We start from the raw sequence: 15,896 nt of genomic DNA on the forward strand, positions 1-15,896 counted from the left end.
TGGGACAACTTTGATAGCTAACACAAAAGACGCTTAAGCACATCAAGCCTTCATCCTCGTGAGTCCTCGCCATACGTCTCTATAAGTGCCTAACCTTACCAGAGCACAAAGGCGAGGCGGCGGGCTTAGTTATGAAGTGAGCTTCCCACTCACTTTGATGTGGAATGATTTAATCAGCACACTCAGCATACTGAAGGACATCTGTAAAACGCATTAGGCTACAAATGCAGAGGTATGATAGATGGTCCCCGGGGAATATAAAGCTGCGGTGGCGCACAGGGAGGAAGTGACATGTTTTAATAATGGATCCTCAGAGCGCTACTGATTAGGCTCCGCAGCAGTCTGAGCCAGCCTGCTTTTGCACAACGATTAGTGACATCCGAGGACTTAAGTTGGATCTAGTAACTCTTTTTCAATCACCCTGTGAGCACAGCTTCCGATCTGGCCCTATTGTGTAGATCACTGGCCTTTTAAGGGTTACTGGAGCCAATTTTAAAGTTCCCACATTACTATTTACAGCGAGTTTAAGCAGAATAAAAACTGACAGAGTGGAACTGAATGCTCTTTTGAGCAACTCTGAGAGAAAGACAGATGAAAAACCTCACTGAAATTCAAATCACAGTGGCTTCAGCTTCTTTGAAGACTTGCAGATAAAAATGAAGGAACTGAATAGAATCTAGAAGCCCACCGCTGTGTGTTCCTGCGGAGGTTTCAGAGATGTCTGGCAATCGGATGTGCATCGCCCCTAATTGAAACCGAATTTATTCACAACAGAGAAGTAGAAGAAACGATTAGGGTTTCTGGGTTTTCTTTTTAATCGACTGCGATCGCTTCCATCGCGTTCAATGCCGTCGCCTCATGTCTGTATGGGTGATTTGAAGAAGTTGCAAATGAGCTAAAAACAAGTCTATGTGGAAAATGCTATCAGAAGTAGAGATCTCATCTTCTTCTTATTAACTCAAATCCCTGAAGTATTTGCCCTGCTACTGTTGCAGCTGCTAATCAGAAAGAGGATACAAAATATGGACTAAAGCTCCGCCATTAAATAGGATAATTGACAGTGCCGTTGACAGAGGAAAACTTTTTTTAGGAGAGCTCACCTTCACAACGCGGGACCGCGTTATCCCAAACCACGTTGCCATCCTTGAGGATGCAAGAGATGGTCTGTGAGCCGTGGGTCTTCACGAAGCCCTCCTCGCACAGGAAAGAGATGGAGCTGCCCAGCTGAAGGTTCTCGCCAAAGCGCTTCCCGTTCACAGGGACCCCGGGATCTGGGCACTCGTTGTGACGAAACGCTTTTGGAGAAAGCAGATCAGAAAGGAACATTAGCAGGAGGAAAAAAATCTATGTGACCCTTCTCCAACAGTACATGGGGATTCCAGAAGGAATATCCAAAGCTATCAATTTATTGTAGCAGAAACTGGAAACACTGCAAAGACTAAACACCGATTATCAGCCCTAGGTGGCAACATCCTGAAACAAAATTCTAGCAACCACTGGAAGAAACCCCATAAAATGTAATCTTAACCCTGGAAATGGTATGTAAAAACAAAACAAACAAAAAAACACATCAGGTTTATTCTTATTCCTCTCACTCAGGCCAGCATCTCCTGTACATGCAGGTAGGGGACATGTGTAGGCTTTGATAAATCCCTCTTCTCTTTCCTTCAGACCAAAACAGAGCGCCAGCCACACCTCATCCATCACCATCATTTTATTTATTAAGGTGCCAAAAAAAATACAATACAGTTTGGCATGTCCTTAATTAACATGAATGATGGCAGTCATCTGCTCTGTCTCACCCTCCTGCCCCCATCGCCGAAGAAGCAGTCCCGCAGTTAGATGGCACTGTTCTCGGGGAAATGGACGCCATCTTCAATTAAGAGTGCTTGACATTCATTGGCCACGTCGCCTCAGTTATTTATTTATTTATTTATTTGTCTAAAGTGCTATTTGATGGACGAGTCCGTGTGCCATCCACGCCGCGGCGTCACAGTTGCACCTGGGTCGGGGTTGTTGCCGTGTTTGCAAAAGAGCTAAAGTCAAGGCCCCAAAGCACTCGAGGTGAAAAACATCTCTATGCTAATTTTTCAATGGCAGAAACACAAAGCAAAGCCAACACAGGCCAAAAAAGTAAATTAGCTTGTCGACGAATAGGCTTATATAGGCCAGTCGTTGAGCATTCCTACCTGTTAATAGAAACTTGATTCTGTCTCGCTTTGGTTTCAGCTTTTTTATGACTGGTGGGTCAGTTAGGAATGATCCCTTCTCAAGGGCTCAGTCCACCCAGGGCCTATCAGCTTGAGCAATCCACGATGCTCTAAGGGAGTGACCTTTACCCATCCTCGATTCTGTCTATCTATTGGCTAACTGTGCTTTCTTGGGAGTCCTTAGGGGCAAACAGCTCCCGACAGCATCGCTCCAAGATCATTAGAGCACTGGGATCGCTCCTTTGTGACTAAGGTGACAATTCATTAGCAATGATTTCATCTCTAACATCCTGTGTAGCCTCAGATCCAAAATGCTCAGACCAAAGATTGTCACTTGAAGAATGATGCAAATTTAAACCCAAGAAATTACCAATGCAATAAAAGCACAAATTACAAGGAGTCAATTCCCATCCTGACACCGAGAAAACCAAGGGAACACAGAAAACATTCAAATGTTATGAAATCAAATCTATTTGCTATTATTGCTGCAGGTATGAAAAGCACCTGAGAACCTAAAATGGAGGAGCAGCTACTGTCCAAATCAAAACTGGCAACAACACGTAACATTCTTATGTTTTAGCACTTTAAAATTGTGAGAAATTAAAGTATAATATGAGGAAATGTGAAATTGTCATTCCAAAATAGAGACGTATATATTTTAGCCAGTCACTGCAGTGAGCGCCGTGAGTTACTGCGACAAACCTCCCAGCAGCATCTTATCTAAAAAAAATAATTCAAAAACAAAACAAAAAACTCGTTCTGAAGCTTCGCAGAGACGGGTGTCGTCTCTGTCTGGAGGTATTTATTCTGGGATGCGCAACAATACAAAGATCAGGCTCATTACACAATAGCACATATGCAACGAATGCAAAAGCCCCGCTTCCAAACACAAACAGGACAGAATATCCATGAAATGGGTTTACCGGCGTGCAAGCGGCGTGCACTGCGTCGGTATTAAAACCCATCTGGAATTTACTTAGAAGTCAGCAGCTGCCCAGAATAGAACAGCGCGAGCACGGCCGCAACGTGTGCGTCTCGCAAAACGCTGCTCCTCTCTCTGGGTTTCATTTAGGTGTCAAGTATCTGCTCGGAGAACAAAGGTACATTTTTGCTGCTAATGTTCTGCTGAAGGGCGGAGAAGGCGATGGACACATGTAAACTTTAAAGACTTCACAAGGTTCTTTTACCACCCACACCCCACGCCCTCCCTGAGGCCGGCGTGCGCTGCTCACTTGTGAAGGTGATGTTGAAGCCTCGGTCCGTGTAGGTGTGGTCGGTCAGGAACTCCAGTCTGGCCACGTGGCCGCTGGTTGTTATCGAAGGAGGCAGGACGTCTCCAGAAAAGGTGCCGAGGATCGGGGATTCAGCCTGACGAGACACAAAAGACCAAACGTGTCACAAAGGGGAGCGAGGACTCAGGAAACGAGGCGCGGGTGTAATGAGGCCGGTGAAGGTTGTTTAGACAGTGCAGGCGGTCGTGGTGATGGAGGATAACAGCCTTCTGCTGCTACAATACCTTTCCTCCATCCTTGATAGAGAGGAAATCAAATTGTTTCTCCATGCTGAGGTCGTTGAAAGCCAGATTGATGCGGCTCTCGGGGTTGGAGATGATCAGCCACACACAGTGCATGTTGTTGCCGTACTCCTGGGGGTAGTTGGGAGACAGCAGCACCCCGGATGGAGTGGTGAAGTTGAAGAAGCACGAAACTGCAGAAGCCAAGAAGAAAAGAAAAAGAAAATGGGTTTAGGAGAGAATTTTGCTTGGGTTACGTGCTTTAACTTATTATCTGTACATTTCTCCTTCAAAGCTACGTCGTGTTTCACCTCAGCGGACGGAAATCGTGCAAGTTGAACCCAAAAAAGTGTTTGAATGACTTTACTTTCTTTCATTTCTTTGTTGTTGCTGTTTTTTTATTAACCTAGAAGAGAAATGCAATTTAACAAAATGAAAAGGGAGGAAGTCTCAGATGTTTTGGGGGGAAATGTATCTAGAATAATAATGTTTTCCTAATCGATATCCTGCAGAAATGGATGTGTTGGCAAAAGGGCAACGTTGCAGCGCGCTCCTGTTACAGGCCAGACTTTTAGCCCTTCCTTGCAGAGTCCACAAAAAAGAGGTACGAATGCTATGGCACGGAGAGCCCCCCCCCCTCTCACTTTGATAATTGGCGTCACTTCCCGACTCTACCTTCTATTGAAGGGCTGAGAGAACGTTTTGGAGAGGACAAAGCAATTCAATTTTAACTACCTTTCCCTTAATTGCAACCGCAGCATCACCCACAAGTAGACCGGAGTCGAAAATTAATGAAGATGCTGGGGGCTCCTGCAGGGGCTCCAACCATTAATCTTCTGCTATGGCCTCATCTTAATCTCCTCTTTGAACTTCCTTTTGCATCCACGTGTTGCATAATAGCAGCTCTTGTTGTTAAATGTTGGCAGCAGTTAGAAGGCGCTGATGAATAACGCAGAATGTGCTGACTTAACCTTCATCACTCGGTGGCCCAAAGCTGCCGTTTTCGGGGGGACTATTCTGTTTAAATCAATGGGGGTGGGTGTGTGTGTGTGTGTGTGTGTGTGGGGGGGGGGGGGGGGGGGGGGGGGTGATGAACAGCTTAACATTAATTCAAAAATGCATAATTTTATTAAAAGTTTCTTGCGTTCAGCAACAGTGAGGAACCTAATGGATTCTGTCCACATGAAATAGGAATTTCATTAGGTTTTCTTTTGGTTTTGAATAAATAATGTGTTTACTCGACCCAACTGAATGGGAATAAGCTGCGGTTCTGGTCCCCAGTTGTCTATCAATAATAAGAGCAGACATTTGTTGCCTGGTCAGCCTTTTTCTGGCTTTTTTTACCAGCCTCCCACGCTCCGTCTTTCCTGGCATTAATTAAATAATAAGTGTGCCCATTGTTTTAAAATACACGGCTTCTCCGAGGCAAACTGTGGGGATAATCGCACCATTTATTATGCGGCACTCCCTACCCTCGCATCCATATTTATGCGTCGGCACGCGTGAACCCACGATGCACCAAGGATCCGAGAGACTTACAGACGCAGCTGGGTTTCTTGGCTGACCACTGGTTGTTCTTCTGACAGGTGATGTTCTTCTTCCCCACCAGCTCGAAGGCGGGCAGGCACTCGAAGTACAGCCTGTCGCCGTGGCGAAAGCCCGTCCCCTCCCGTTTGCCATAGGATGGGATCCCAGGGTCGCCGCAACTGCCCTGTTCAATTTCTGTCAAAAAAACCCCAAAAGATATTGGACATGTAAAATGGATCAGCAAACCAAGTACAAACTGTTGCCAGAAAGTCCAGAAAGGATGGGTACTCCTGGACAACGCAAGGACAGACATCCACACTCACACTCGCAACAAGGTCATAAGGTCAATGTAGAGCGGAGGAACCTAGAGGGCCAAGAGAAACATGCAAACACACCAAGAAGACAATGAAAATGGAGCTGGCAACCCCGGCCGTTCCTCATGTGGGGCAAAAATCTATTCTGACAACCTGCCGGAGTAAAAACAGCAAACGACTTCCAGTTAATTAAAAGCGGCAAAGAAATTTGTAATCCAGGTCAGCTCACTGGCCACCTCCACTGAATGATTCAAAGCGCGAGCATCTGTTGAATTTCCTGGCCTCCGTTTCACAAAGCTTATTTGATACACCTGTTAGACACAAACGCAGAAAGAGCCAGAGAGGGTCAGCGCTGATGTGGGAGAGCAAAAAACAAACAAGAAAACACCTATTGTTGCTTTAAAGGAATCAAGGACGTCACCTGGAGCCTTTTCAAAGGAGGCTTTGCTGGCATTCAAACACTTGATCAACGCTACACACTGTCTCTCTCGGAATCAGAAGCTATTTATTAGCTGTTGCTGAGCGAAAACTGGTAAGGGGTTTAAATTGACAAGTCTGCCATGAATGAAATGCCGCAATCCATTTCTTTTATCGGCGAAGGCTAGAAGTGGACAGCAGAAGACCGTAGATAGGTCTTTAGTATGGGTGGTTTCTATACGGGCCAACATACATTATCATGGTGTTGGTGACACGTCCATCACATGTTCTTTATCTAGCTGTAATTTCATTTAAGACGTTCCAGGCTCTCACACCCCTGCAGGATTCAGGATCACGAGTGGGCTGCTTTAAAACGCAAGATGAATAAAGCGATCATCTTTTGATACGATTACAATCCGGCAGCCCTCCACCTGCCCTCAGGGCGCAATGAGAAAAAGGCACATGGATCAGAACCGTAGTTCCCATTACAGCCTCCTTATTGCATGAAACGTGACATACATACAGGGGCGGCCAGCTGAGGCGTTGGGTTCGCTTCGAACCACCTATAGAAAATATAGATTTCAGAAAGATGGTTGTGTTGCGTTCGCTGACAGCTGGAAGGAAGACGAAGGGGAAACAGAAGGAAATCATGCCCCACTTGGGGCCGACGAGACAGGTTTCCTCACTCCGTGATATTAAAGTCAACATGGATTTAAATTTTTTCCCCGTGTTGAACTTTAATTCGTAGCATTATTTCTGCTTCCGTTAAGTAGCCTTTAAGGCCTCTTTATCCTCTCTAATGTCTCAGACCCGCTTAAATGTGTCTTCCTCTCTTCCTCTCCCCTCCTGCAATGTGTTCCTCCACTTACTGCGTGACAAATGCTTGCACTTTCTTGGGAAGCTGATGCGAGCACTTTCAGGTGCACGCGCATGCGCCTCCTTGAGACTTTTGCAAGCTTTTATCTTGTGTGCACTTTATTCCCGCTTTTCGGAGGATGTAGACTACAGAGATGGGAGGACGCCGAGGCAGGCATCCGGACGGCGGGACGCAGACTAAGCTCATCCATCCAGGAAATGATGGTGGGACCTAATACAATTTTAAACCGCAGCAGGGGTGAGGCAGGGTATAAATCCATACCCAGCCCTAATGATGATCATCATTTAGATCACATATTTAGTGCTCACTGCTGTGTGGATGTATGGCTGTCCTGAGGCAGCCTCATTCACAGGACAAGTCATTGATCTTACGTGAGGGTCACCTTTTGAAAAGGTGGGGGTGCTAAAAGCAAATTTTTGAGACAGGCCTGACAGTGTTAGAGGGGAAATATACAAATGAATGGGTAAGAGCCTCCAGACAGTCGCGCGCGGCATAAATCTCGACAAACTGTATGCAAATTGTGCACACGCCCAACTGTTTGTCACTGAAAGACTCACTGAAGGCCAGAAAAGCCCTGCAGTCCTTCCTAAAGTGAGCCTCCTTGTGGTTCCGAGTGATCAGTTTGTGCATTTTTCTGCCAGGCAATTGTGTGCCTACATATGAACGATGTTTCAGCCACGTGAATGAGGAAGAAGTTAAATGCAGCATGTAAACATGTTACCTAACTGCTCGCACTGTCCACATGAACAGGGTGAATAAATCCATCTATTTCAGATGCTAATAAGTGAAACAGTGTTGAGATCTGAATGGCTGAGGTCACTGCTGATTGTGTGCGAGTCACGCTCATACACAGGGGGCAACACAGGAGTGCGGCAGCGCCGCACATTTGACAGACGCGCTTAAAAACACAAGTAATTGCGAATGCAAATTAGGATTCAGGCTCTTCAGTCACAGAGGTGAAGCGGTTCAAAGCATTTCACCCCCTTCATTCAGTAGAACTTATTTTAATCAAACTTTAGTTTGGCCTGTTGCTCCATCTACTCGATGGCGGTGGCAATGCTGCGTGATTCTGAGAAGCTGGGGGCAGACTTAGCTGTACGGCCGCTGCTTCCCCATATTTGCACAAAAGGGCAGTTTCCCAATCGCATGCTGCCTCCTCTTTTTACTTCTCTTGCCTTCAAACATACACAAATTAATTTTCCCATTTATATCCCCTAATGTTCACGCACAAGTGCATCCAGGCAGGCCAAATTTAGGGCTATCTGCTTCACCGACAGCCCGCTGGCTGTATATTTTCTGCCAAATTAGTGGATTAATTCTGCTGTCTCATTAGGACTCAAGGCCTTGAAACCAGAAACAATAAAGCACATAACACAGTTGTTGCTCAGTTCTGAAAGTGTTATCTGTGGGACTTTTGGAAGGAAACACTGACATTATTATGTGTGTTTGGTTTGACTGGGCCAGAATACAAATGTAACCGCAGGTGGTCCCAGCTCATGCGGGCTGTTTGAGGTAACTTGCAGAGGTGGAGAGACAGAGAGAGAGAGACACACAGAGAGAGAGAGAGAGAGAGAGAAAGAGAGAGAGAGATTAGACTATTGACTAAATCCAGATGCATTTTGAGTAAATGCAGATAATTGAATTGAGTTGTGCTGAAAAGATTCAAACTGATTAAAAGCGCAAGAGGAAAAATGTCCTTTGACTCTGAGCGTCTTAGCTTAGTTCTTAGCTTATCGTTGAGCTTCGTTTCACACGGCAGAGAGGCAGCATCCACCTAATCCTGGAGTCAAAATAGCAGCAAGGTAAGATGATTGCAGGCCAAGTCAAACGGCTTTTGTCTGGGGCCACGGTACCAGTTTAAGCAGCGAGTCACCGTACAAACAAGGGCGGAAATCGTAAACAACCCGTGCCGTGCTGGAAGTAATCTTACCTTCATAGGATACCCTGAAGCCCAGGGAGCCGCTGGTGTCATCAGTTTTGAAATTGAGCCACATCTGGTGACTGGTGCTAACCACGAGATCCGGTGTGGTCGTCCCCGACAGGCTGCGGAGGGATAAACACATGACACTCTTCTCACAATACAGTGAAATCACTCTCGTGCACACAGTCGTGTGAATCCTGCATCCGCATTAACGTTTTAGCACTTTAGCACTAGAACGCAACAGAAACAAGGCTGATCTCTAGCATCCAAGCAAACGCAGTAAGTGCAGGTAATTCTACCCTGAGTAGCCTTTCAGTTTTCCAACACTTCTATTCCAAACAGTTGTGGCATGAGACAGAGGGAGATGAAGGCAAAATCAGTCAGTGCCAAAGGAGAAATTTAATCCTATACGAACAGTAATTCCATCTACCACTAATTAGCAAGTGTGTAGCAGACTGAGTGATTAAGAGTTCTAATTTTAATGATGGCACATGGAAGATGGTAAAGATGGTCAGCGCAGCGCTGTAGTCGGAGATTCTTAATCAATTTCGTGTTTTATGTTTTTTTTTTTGCCCGCTCCCACTGTTTATATTGTTAGCTGTTTTTCTTCACAGTTGTGGGAGGAATGATGTAATTTGTAGATTTTGTTCAGTTTCTTTTCACCTGACCAACACCAAATTCTCTTTGTGGCTATTTTAGGAATATTTACAACCATGACTCATCTGACTGGGACAGTGATTTAATGTTTTATATCCTATGATGGTATCACAATTAAAATAAGTCTTTATTTCAGGAGATTATTACTGCAGCTGATTTCCTCACGCAGCCTAATAATGTCGCTTGTTTTGCACGAGATATGCAGTAAAGCATGTTCACATCCTCCAAATGAAGAAAAAGAGTGGATGGGGGGGTTTCACATACTCACGATTAGCCATAATATTCATGCATTCGTGTGTCTGACCTCAAAAGTGGCAGGGAATAAAGGACTGCCTGCTCCCTCTGCACACTTCCCTGCACCGCTTATTCACAAAACTGGAATCCCAGCTTCGACTCGGCTGTTATCTGCAGCATTTTCTCCGGTGCTAAATTGTTTTAGCTCATTTGAGTGCGTCCGATATTAATAGAACTGCTGCCTTTTATATAATAAAGATAAGGGCAGCAGAGGGAGCGTAATTAAATAGACCGGTCCATTTTCAGTGTTTGTGCGAAAATATTGAAGTGAGGGAGGATTTTCTGCCTGTCTGACCTTCCCGTCACTATTCCCTCTCCTCCCGTTCATCAATCAGGTGAAGCTTCCCATCAAGACCGACCTGTAACTTTTCACCGAGGCGTTACAATTAACAATGGCCTGTGAGGTGTAATGGAGTGCAGAACTCTATCAGGTGGCGCCGCGTGTCTGGCTGGGATTGTTACAAGCTGCTTTTGAAACATTTAAAACGTGGATGATTGACAACGCGGCATCAATTTTTCATGCACTGCTGCATCAGGCGCTGATGAAATGGAAGCAAGAGAGAACAGGAAAAACAAGAAAAGGGCCAGAAGATGCAGAGGTGGGGAGGGGGGTGACACTGACAAGAAGTGGAGGAAAGGGGAGGCGAAACTTGGAAAATAATTAGGAGGAACAAAAATATGGGGTGGGAGTAAAGCGTGCCGCAGATGGCGGGGATTAAAAACCCATAGAAAAGATTACAGGCGCAAAGATCAAGGTTGAAGGAGTCACTCACACATGGAAGATGGTCTTCTGGTCTCCCACCACCTCTCCGTCTCCGACTGTCAGGGTGTCGTAGCCGCGCTCCAGGTCAAAATCCTCAAATGTCAGTTTGATTACCTAGACAGCAGATGGAGCATCACCACGGTAACTATCAGCGACGGGTGCTGGAATGTGTCTGACATGAGGTGCCGAGGAGAGCCCTCTTTCCATCTGTGGCCTTCCACTGTTGCGCAACCCCGCAAAAAAAATGTTCTTTTAAAAAAATTATACATATAAAAATACCAATATGTCTGGGAGGAAATGAGCCGCAAAAAAATTATAGAAAGCGGCTAAAGATCAATACACACTTTTGCTTAAGTTGCCAAATGAGAATACTTTTTGTTAAATAAATAAATATGGTTTCCTGCTTTGAATTGGTTGCACCTGATTTCTGCCAAAAAGACAAGGTTTTCAGAGCAGTGAGCCGGCCAGATCTAATGAAAAAGCTTATATAAATGCAAATTCTGTACTATGTTAAACTCACAGCCTAATGAAAATTGCCAAGGTGGTGGAAGAGATGGATGGCGCATGTAAAAATAGGTCAAATCACTCAATAAATATAGCAGCTCTGTACTTCCAGCTGCTCTCCCAACCAGCACGGGAGGTACCCATGAGGACTGACAAAAAACAAATAAAAGCATGCCTTTATAATAAGCTATCTATACAGTACTCTTATGTGCACAGGAAGTTCCCAGAGATGCCAGGAGAATGCTCTGGTAGGTGGTTATTTGCTCCCAGATGAAGCCATATTCACTACCACAGCAACAAAGACACTTTATTGAGCTTTGGGACTTCTTGTCTTTTTAAATTTCTATCATATGACCGAAGAACCAGGAGGTAACACTGACCTTAGTATCTTAAAGACATAACATTACATTCTTCCCATCCAGCCCAAAGTACATGACAGACAGGCCACCTCTTATTTTTTAAGGCCGCTATTGCACATAGATCTTGGTTTCTTTCATCTCTATTCACCACTCCTGATTGTCACGATAAAAGCTGGTTGCACCATTCAGCTCGTCAATGTCACTCCTGTTCAAAGATGTGATGGTGATGCCTGTAATAGTTCAGGCAAAGCTGCCCTTCAAGGCCCATAATGGCCCAGCCAGTAGCATCTGCTGGAAGGCGCCCAAGTCAACACAAAATAGAAGGTAGTGCATTCAGAGTAGAAGACTGACGGCAATTACAAGAGGAAGTGCTGAAAGTGTCCTCTTAATGCATTTGACAGTCAGTGGAGGAGCATAAATGCCTCCTTCTTGTCTGGGAAAAGCAAATTCAACGCATCAAGACAGTTGGAGGCGTAACTGGACAGATGAAGAAGACAGCAGAGTAAGTGTTTAGTAAAATTGGAACCCTTTTTTTCACTGAAAACCCAACAAGAACAACGATGTTGTGGATTCCAGATACTTTGAACTGCACACTAGATCCAGCTAATGTGTGTGTGTGCTTGAGATTCTAAGGTGGTGTTTAATGCAACGGATCAGCGCTGCTTCTGACCGGCCCTGCTCACCTCACGTAGCTTCTGCTTTACCCAGCACGGCAGCAAAAGAGAACAGATTTGTAAGAGTGTTTTGTGAGGGTTGGGGGGGGATTTGGCAGAAGAGCAGCTGGGTGGCCTTGAACACAACTACAAAGTCAATGATCTGAACGGAGTGGCCATGACACCTTCCTGATACCCAATGAGCTTCCTCTCGAAACCACTCAATTACTCCTCTATCAGTTCCGACTTTTCTGTCTTTTGTCCCTCGCCGAAGGTGCTTCAGACAGCGCTGTATGTCGTCTGCTGGCTCAGGACCAGCGTCCTTTCTCCTCACTTCTACTTTCCTTATCTCTTATGTTCCTCCGTTGGAAAACTTCTGTCACATCAACCGCAAAAGTGTCCTCTAGCAATTATCGAAGATTTTCAAAAAATGGAGCCTCTATCTTAAATCTATCCATTACAGGTGTAGACTTTCTGCTGGCAGTGCTCAAAACACTGGGGACATGAGAACAGATCCAAAGCTTCATGAAGTAGATTCTTTTGGGTGTCATACAAAAAATAATGTTTATTGGGTTTTACCTTTGATGCGTCCGTGGCTGTGATGATCCAAGTGCAGTTAGCGTTGTTGTCGTACTGGACGGGGTAGTTTGGAGACGTGATGACACCATTTGGACCTCTCAGCTGTCCTCCGCACATTGGTGCTGCAACAAAGACACAATAATCAAGGAGATTGTAACAAAGCACCCAAAGGATGAAGTGTGGACACACCTCTGTCGTGGAGAAGAAGACGAATAAAGAACCCGCACCCCTATTTGGCTGCTAGTTCTGATCATTTAGCCATCCGCCAACCACCTGAGCCCCTGCTCATCAGCTTTTTTTTTATTATCCATACTCGCAATCGTGTCTTGGCCTCGTGTAGAACAAGTGGTTTATTGTCTTTTTATGCACCCATGTAGGGTTTTACAGCCGTCATCTAAAACCTCACCAAGCACCATCGTCATCATTCCAAAACACATTAGAAAGCTGTCAAAAGCCAATACACCGATTCAAAAGTGAATCTTATTAACTCCAGGGTCCCATAAGCACTCGTCATGCTAAAAGAACTTCTTTCGAGAACTTGGTTGTCATAATTGTGGTAAAATGTTGTCACATTAAAATCCCAAGAGCCACAGAAACAAAAACCGACCACTGGAAGACTTGACTTGCCAATTTATTGTGGCAGCATGAAAAATAGACTCATAAATTATTTACTCGACCCCATAAATCACAGGGGTTCGAAAATAAACTAGGGTGCTTTGGTGCTATAGATACTGAGATCTTAATTTTTGGAACAATTAAAACGAGACACAATATCAGACCTAATCTGGACCAACTTGAGTGGCTTTAGTGCAAAAAATAAATAAAGTCTTGTTGAATCTAGTAGTTCACAAACCAATCTTGAGAGGACAGGGCGACTTTGTGTGAGGACCTGAGGGTGTGTGCATGTCAGTATTGTTAAAACAGCCCTTCAAATTAAAGCTGAATGCCTAATGAGGACTTTAGGAGACTCGCGTGTGTACCGGCGCAAAACTGTGGGGGATAAACTCAGAATATTTAAAAGATTGAGGACAAGGAAACCAGGTTTATTTTAATGAGTTCCATCTGAGCGGGGTCCATTGGGTGCCCAAGCCATGTTCAGCGACTCTGCACTCCACTCCTCTCCTTCCCAAAATTTGCCCCCATTAAAATGTATAAAAGAACTTTGGCAAAGTTAAAGCAAGAATAAAGTAATTAATTTGAGCCGTCCCGACAGCGAGGGTCACCTTTAGAAAACAGTGCTGCGGCAAGGAGGTGTTTTCATCCCTGACAAATTTTTTAAAATATTGGGAATTATCGCGCTTGATAAGCTCCGCTCTTTCTCTTCATTTATAGACATCAAACTGCAACAGCCCAGCGAGGAGGGGGAGGAAAACCTCCGACGAAGAAGAATTCCAGCCCCGCTGAGTGATTGGAAAGAGCACCAGCACATTTTTAGAGCAGGAATCTTGCACTAATGATCGCACGGTTCAATTAAACTGCTAATTCAGGATACAGATCTTCAATTACTTCTGGGAGGGTTTCATCAACACTGCAGTAGCGTGAATGCAGGCACGGCACCGAAAGGTTAAAAGGAGATGATGGAATACAATTCCTACATGGCAGCACTGCAAGATGTCAGACTTGAATGATTCTTGACATGAAAAGCGACCATACTCGCAGCACCTTGGCATTCACTCAACAGAATGCTTCAATCACTCTGATTCTGTTTTTTCTTTTGCTGTATACAGAAATTAAGCTGTTTCATTTCCCTCATGACTATAATCATGTCAGCCAAATGCAGGGTGGAATATCTCCCATCCTCCAACCTCCATCCCATTAATCCTTCTGACTCCCACCTATAATTTCATTTTGATTTAATTGGATCAGTCAGTGAAGAACGAGGGGCTGATGGAGTCGCTGTTTTGGTTTTCAGAGGGAGTAGAGGACCAACTATTTGAAATGCCAAAATTAAAGGATCCAGAGACGTGAAAAGCTTTAAATTGCTCTACCTTTGTGATGCAGTCTGAGGGGAAATACATGCTTCAACGATTGGGCCCAACATGCGTTCAACTAGCAACTTTTAGGTGAGGCATCACTTTGGGAAGATGGCAGAAGATGATCTCTAACGGCCCTCTTTCCAAGGGCTGACAAAGCATCATACTGGCACCTCCTCTGTTAACAACGCTAGGCTCGGAGAGCTTTGGCTAAAAAAAATATGTTTAATTAGGAGGGAGAAGGTACAGCAAGGAGGAGTAGGGATGCTAAATTGTATAAGGAAATTTTCTTCCCAATATCTTCAGTCGATTTTATAGAAATTATAATTACCGTTTTTCTTTTTTCTGTTTGAAAAAAAACTCTACAGGAACACTACCACCCAGTAGAGTAAAATATTAATATGTTGCACTCCAATGATCACATAAATCAGATAGTTTTATTCATCAATTAAAGCAATTATATCACCAAAGGTCCTGAATAAAATTTTCTTAATAATTTAAGTCACTGAAGCATTAAAATTGAAACGGAGGAACATCAGGTCCAGCACACAGGGAGCCTCAATCTTCCAGCTGTCATAAAATGGTCAGATTTGAGTGATTGCCAGCACCATGCTGGCATAGTTAAACAGCAGGAAGGAAAAGAATGTGAGCCAAATGTCAATGTCAGGCCAGTCACAGGAAAATGGCAGATAATGACTTGGTAAAATGTGGACGGGACGAAGATTGACTGGGCATTTAGACAGTCCAGCTGAAAGCCAACACCGGCGCCACCACACTTTAGCATGCAAATATCACCTGCATAAGACACGTGGAGAAACAATCGCGTGTCAGTCATTACCTCTGCAGATGGGCCGATCATCGCTCCAGCCTACGTAGCTGTCCGTCACTCGGAGACAGCTGATGCTCTTGGAGCCCTGCAGCTCGTAGCCTTCATCGCAGGAGAAATGCACCGTGGCTCCCCGCCTGGAGATCCAAAGGCAAAGAAGGAAAAATGTGTGGAAAGCAAAAGTTTCTTGAAAAAAACCCCAAAGATCTCTCAAGCAGCGGCAGTGCAGATATTGTTGAGCCTATTAAGCCTCACAGAGCACATAAAACAATGTGACATAATCTATAGATTCCTCTGAATGAAACAGCGGAAGTGTATTTGACATGCATTCAGGTCCTCACTATGCGGCATATGCAAGAACACCCACATCGAACAAAAGAGGATTTAGTCACTTTTAGAATACATAATTATTTTTTAAATGTGACACACGACCACGAAACTATTTCTCAGTAGAATGAATGGAATTGACAAGTCGGATTCCATAATAAATAGGTTAATAATTGTGTTTA

General features: G+C 44.6%; 1 protein-coding gene across 3 annotated transcripts in view; it reads right to left on the bottom strand.

The window, feature by feature from the left end:
* Nucleotides 1-15,896, bottom strand: part of csmd2 (CUB and Sushi multiple domains 2) — a 152,354-nt gene that overhangs the window by 66,193 nt on the left and 70,265 nt on the right. For all 3 annotated transcript variants that reach the window (XR_003890235.1, XM_029845027.1, XM_029845028.1), the window contains exons 9-16: nucleotides 15,400-15,524; nucleotides 12,589-12,710; nucleotides 10,504-10,607; nucleotides 8,789-8,901; nucleotides 5,263-5,445; nucleotides 3,727-3,917; nucleotides 3,443-3,578; nucleotides 1,101-1,295 (exon numbers count right to left, since the gene is read on the bottom strand). Coding sequence is in view for 2 of the 3 variants with exons in the window: in XM_029845027.1 (XP_029700887.1) it covers nucleotides 1,101-1,295; nucleotides 3,443-3,578; nucleotides 3,727-3,917; nucleotides 5,263-5,445; nucleotides 8,789-8,901; nucleotides 10,504-10,607; nucleotides 12,589-12,710; nucleotides 15,400-15,524 (1,169 nt within the window). In the remaining variant the exon portion in view is untranslated. The remainder of the gene's footprint in view (nucleotides 1-1,100; nucleotides 1,296-3,442; nucleotides 3,579-3,726; nucleotides 3,918-5,262; nucleotides 5,446-8,788; nucleotides 8,902-10,503; nucleotides 10,608-12,588; nucleotides 12,711-15,399; nucleotides 15,525-15,896) is intronic.

This window comes from Takifugu rubripes, chromosome 12 (genome assembly GCF_901000725.2).
Source record: "Takifugu rubripes chromosome 12, fTakRub1.2, whole genome shotgun sequence".
Lineage (NCBI taxonomy): Eukaryota > Metazoa > Chordata > Actinopteri > Tetraodontiformes > Tetraodontidae > Takifugu > Takifugu rubripes.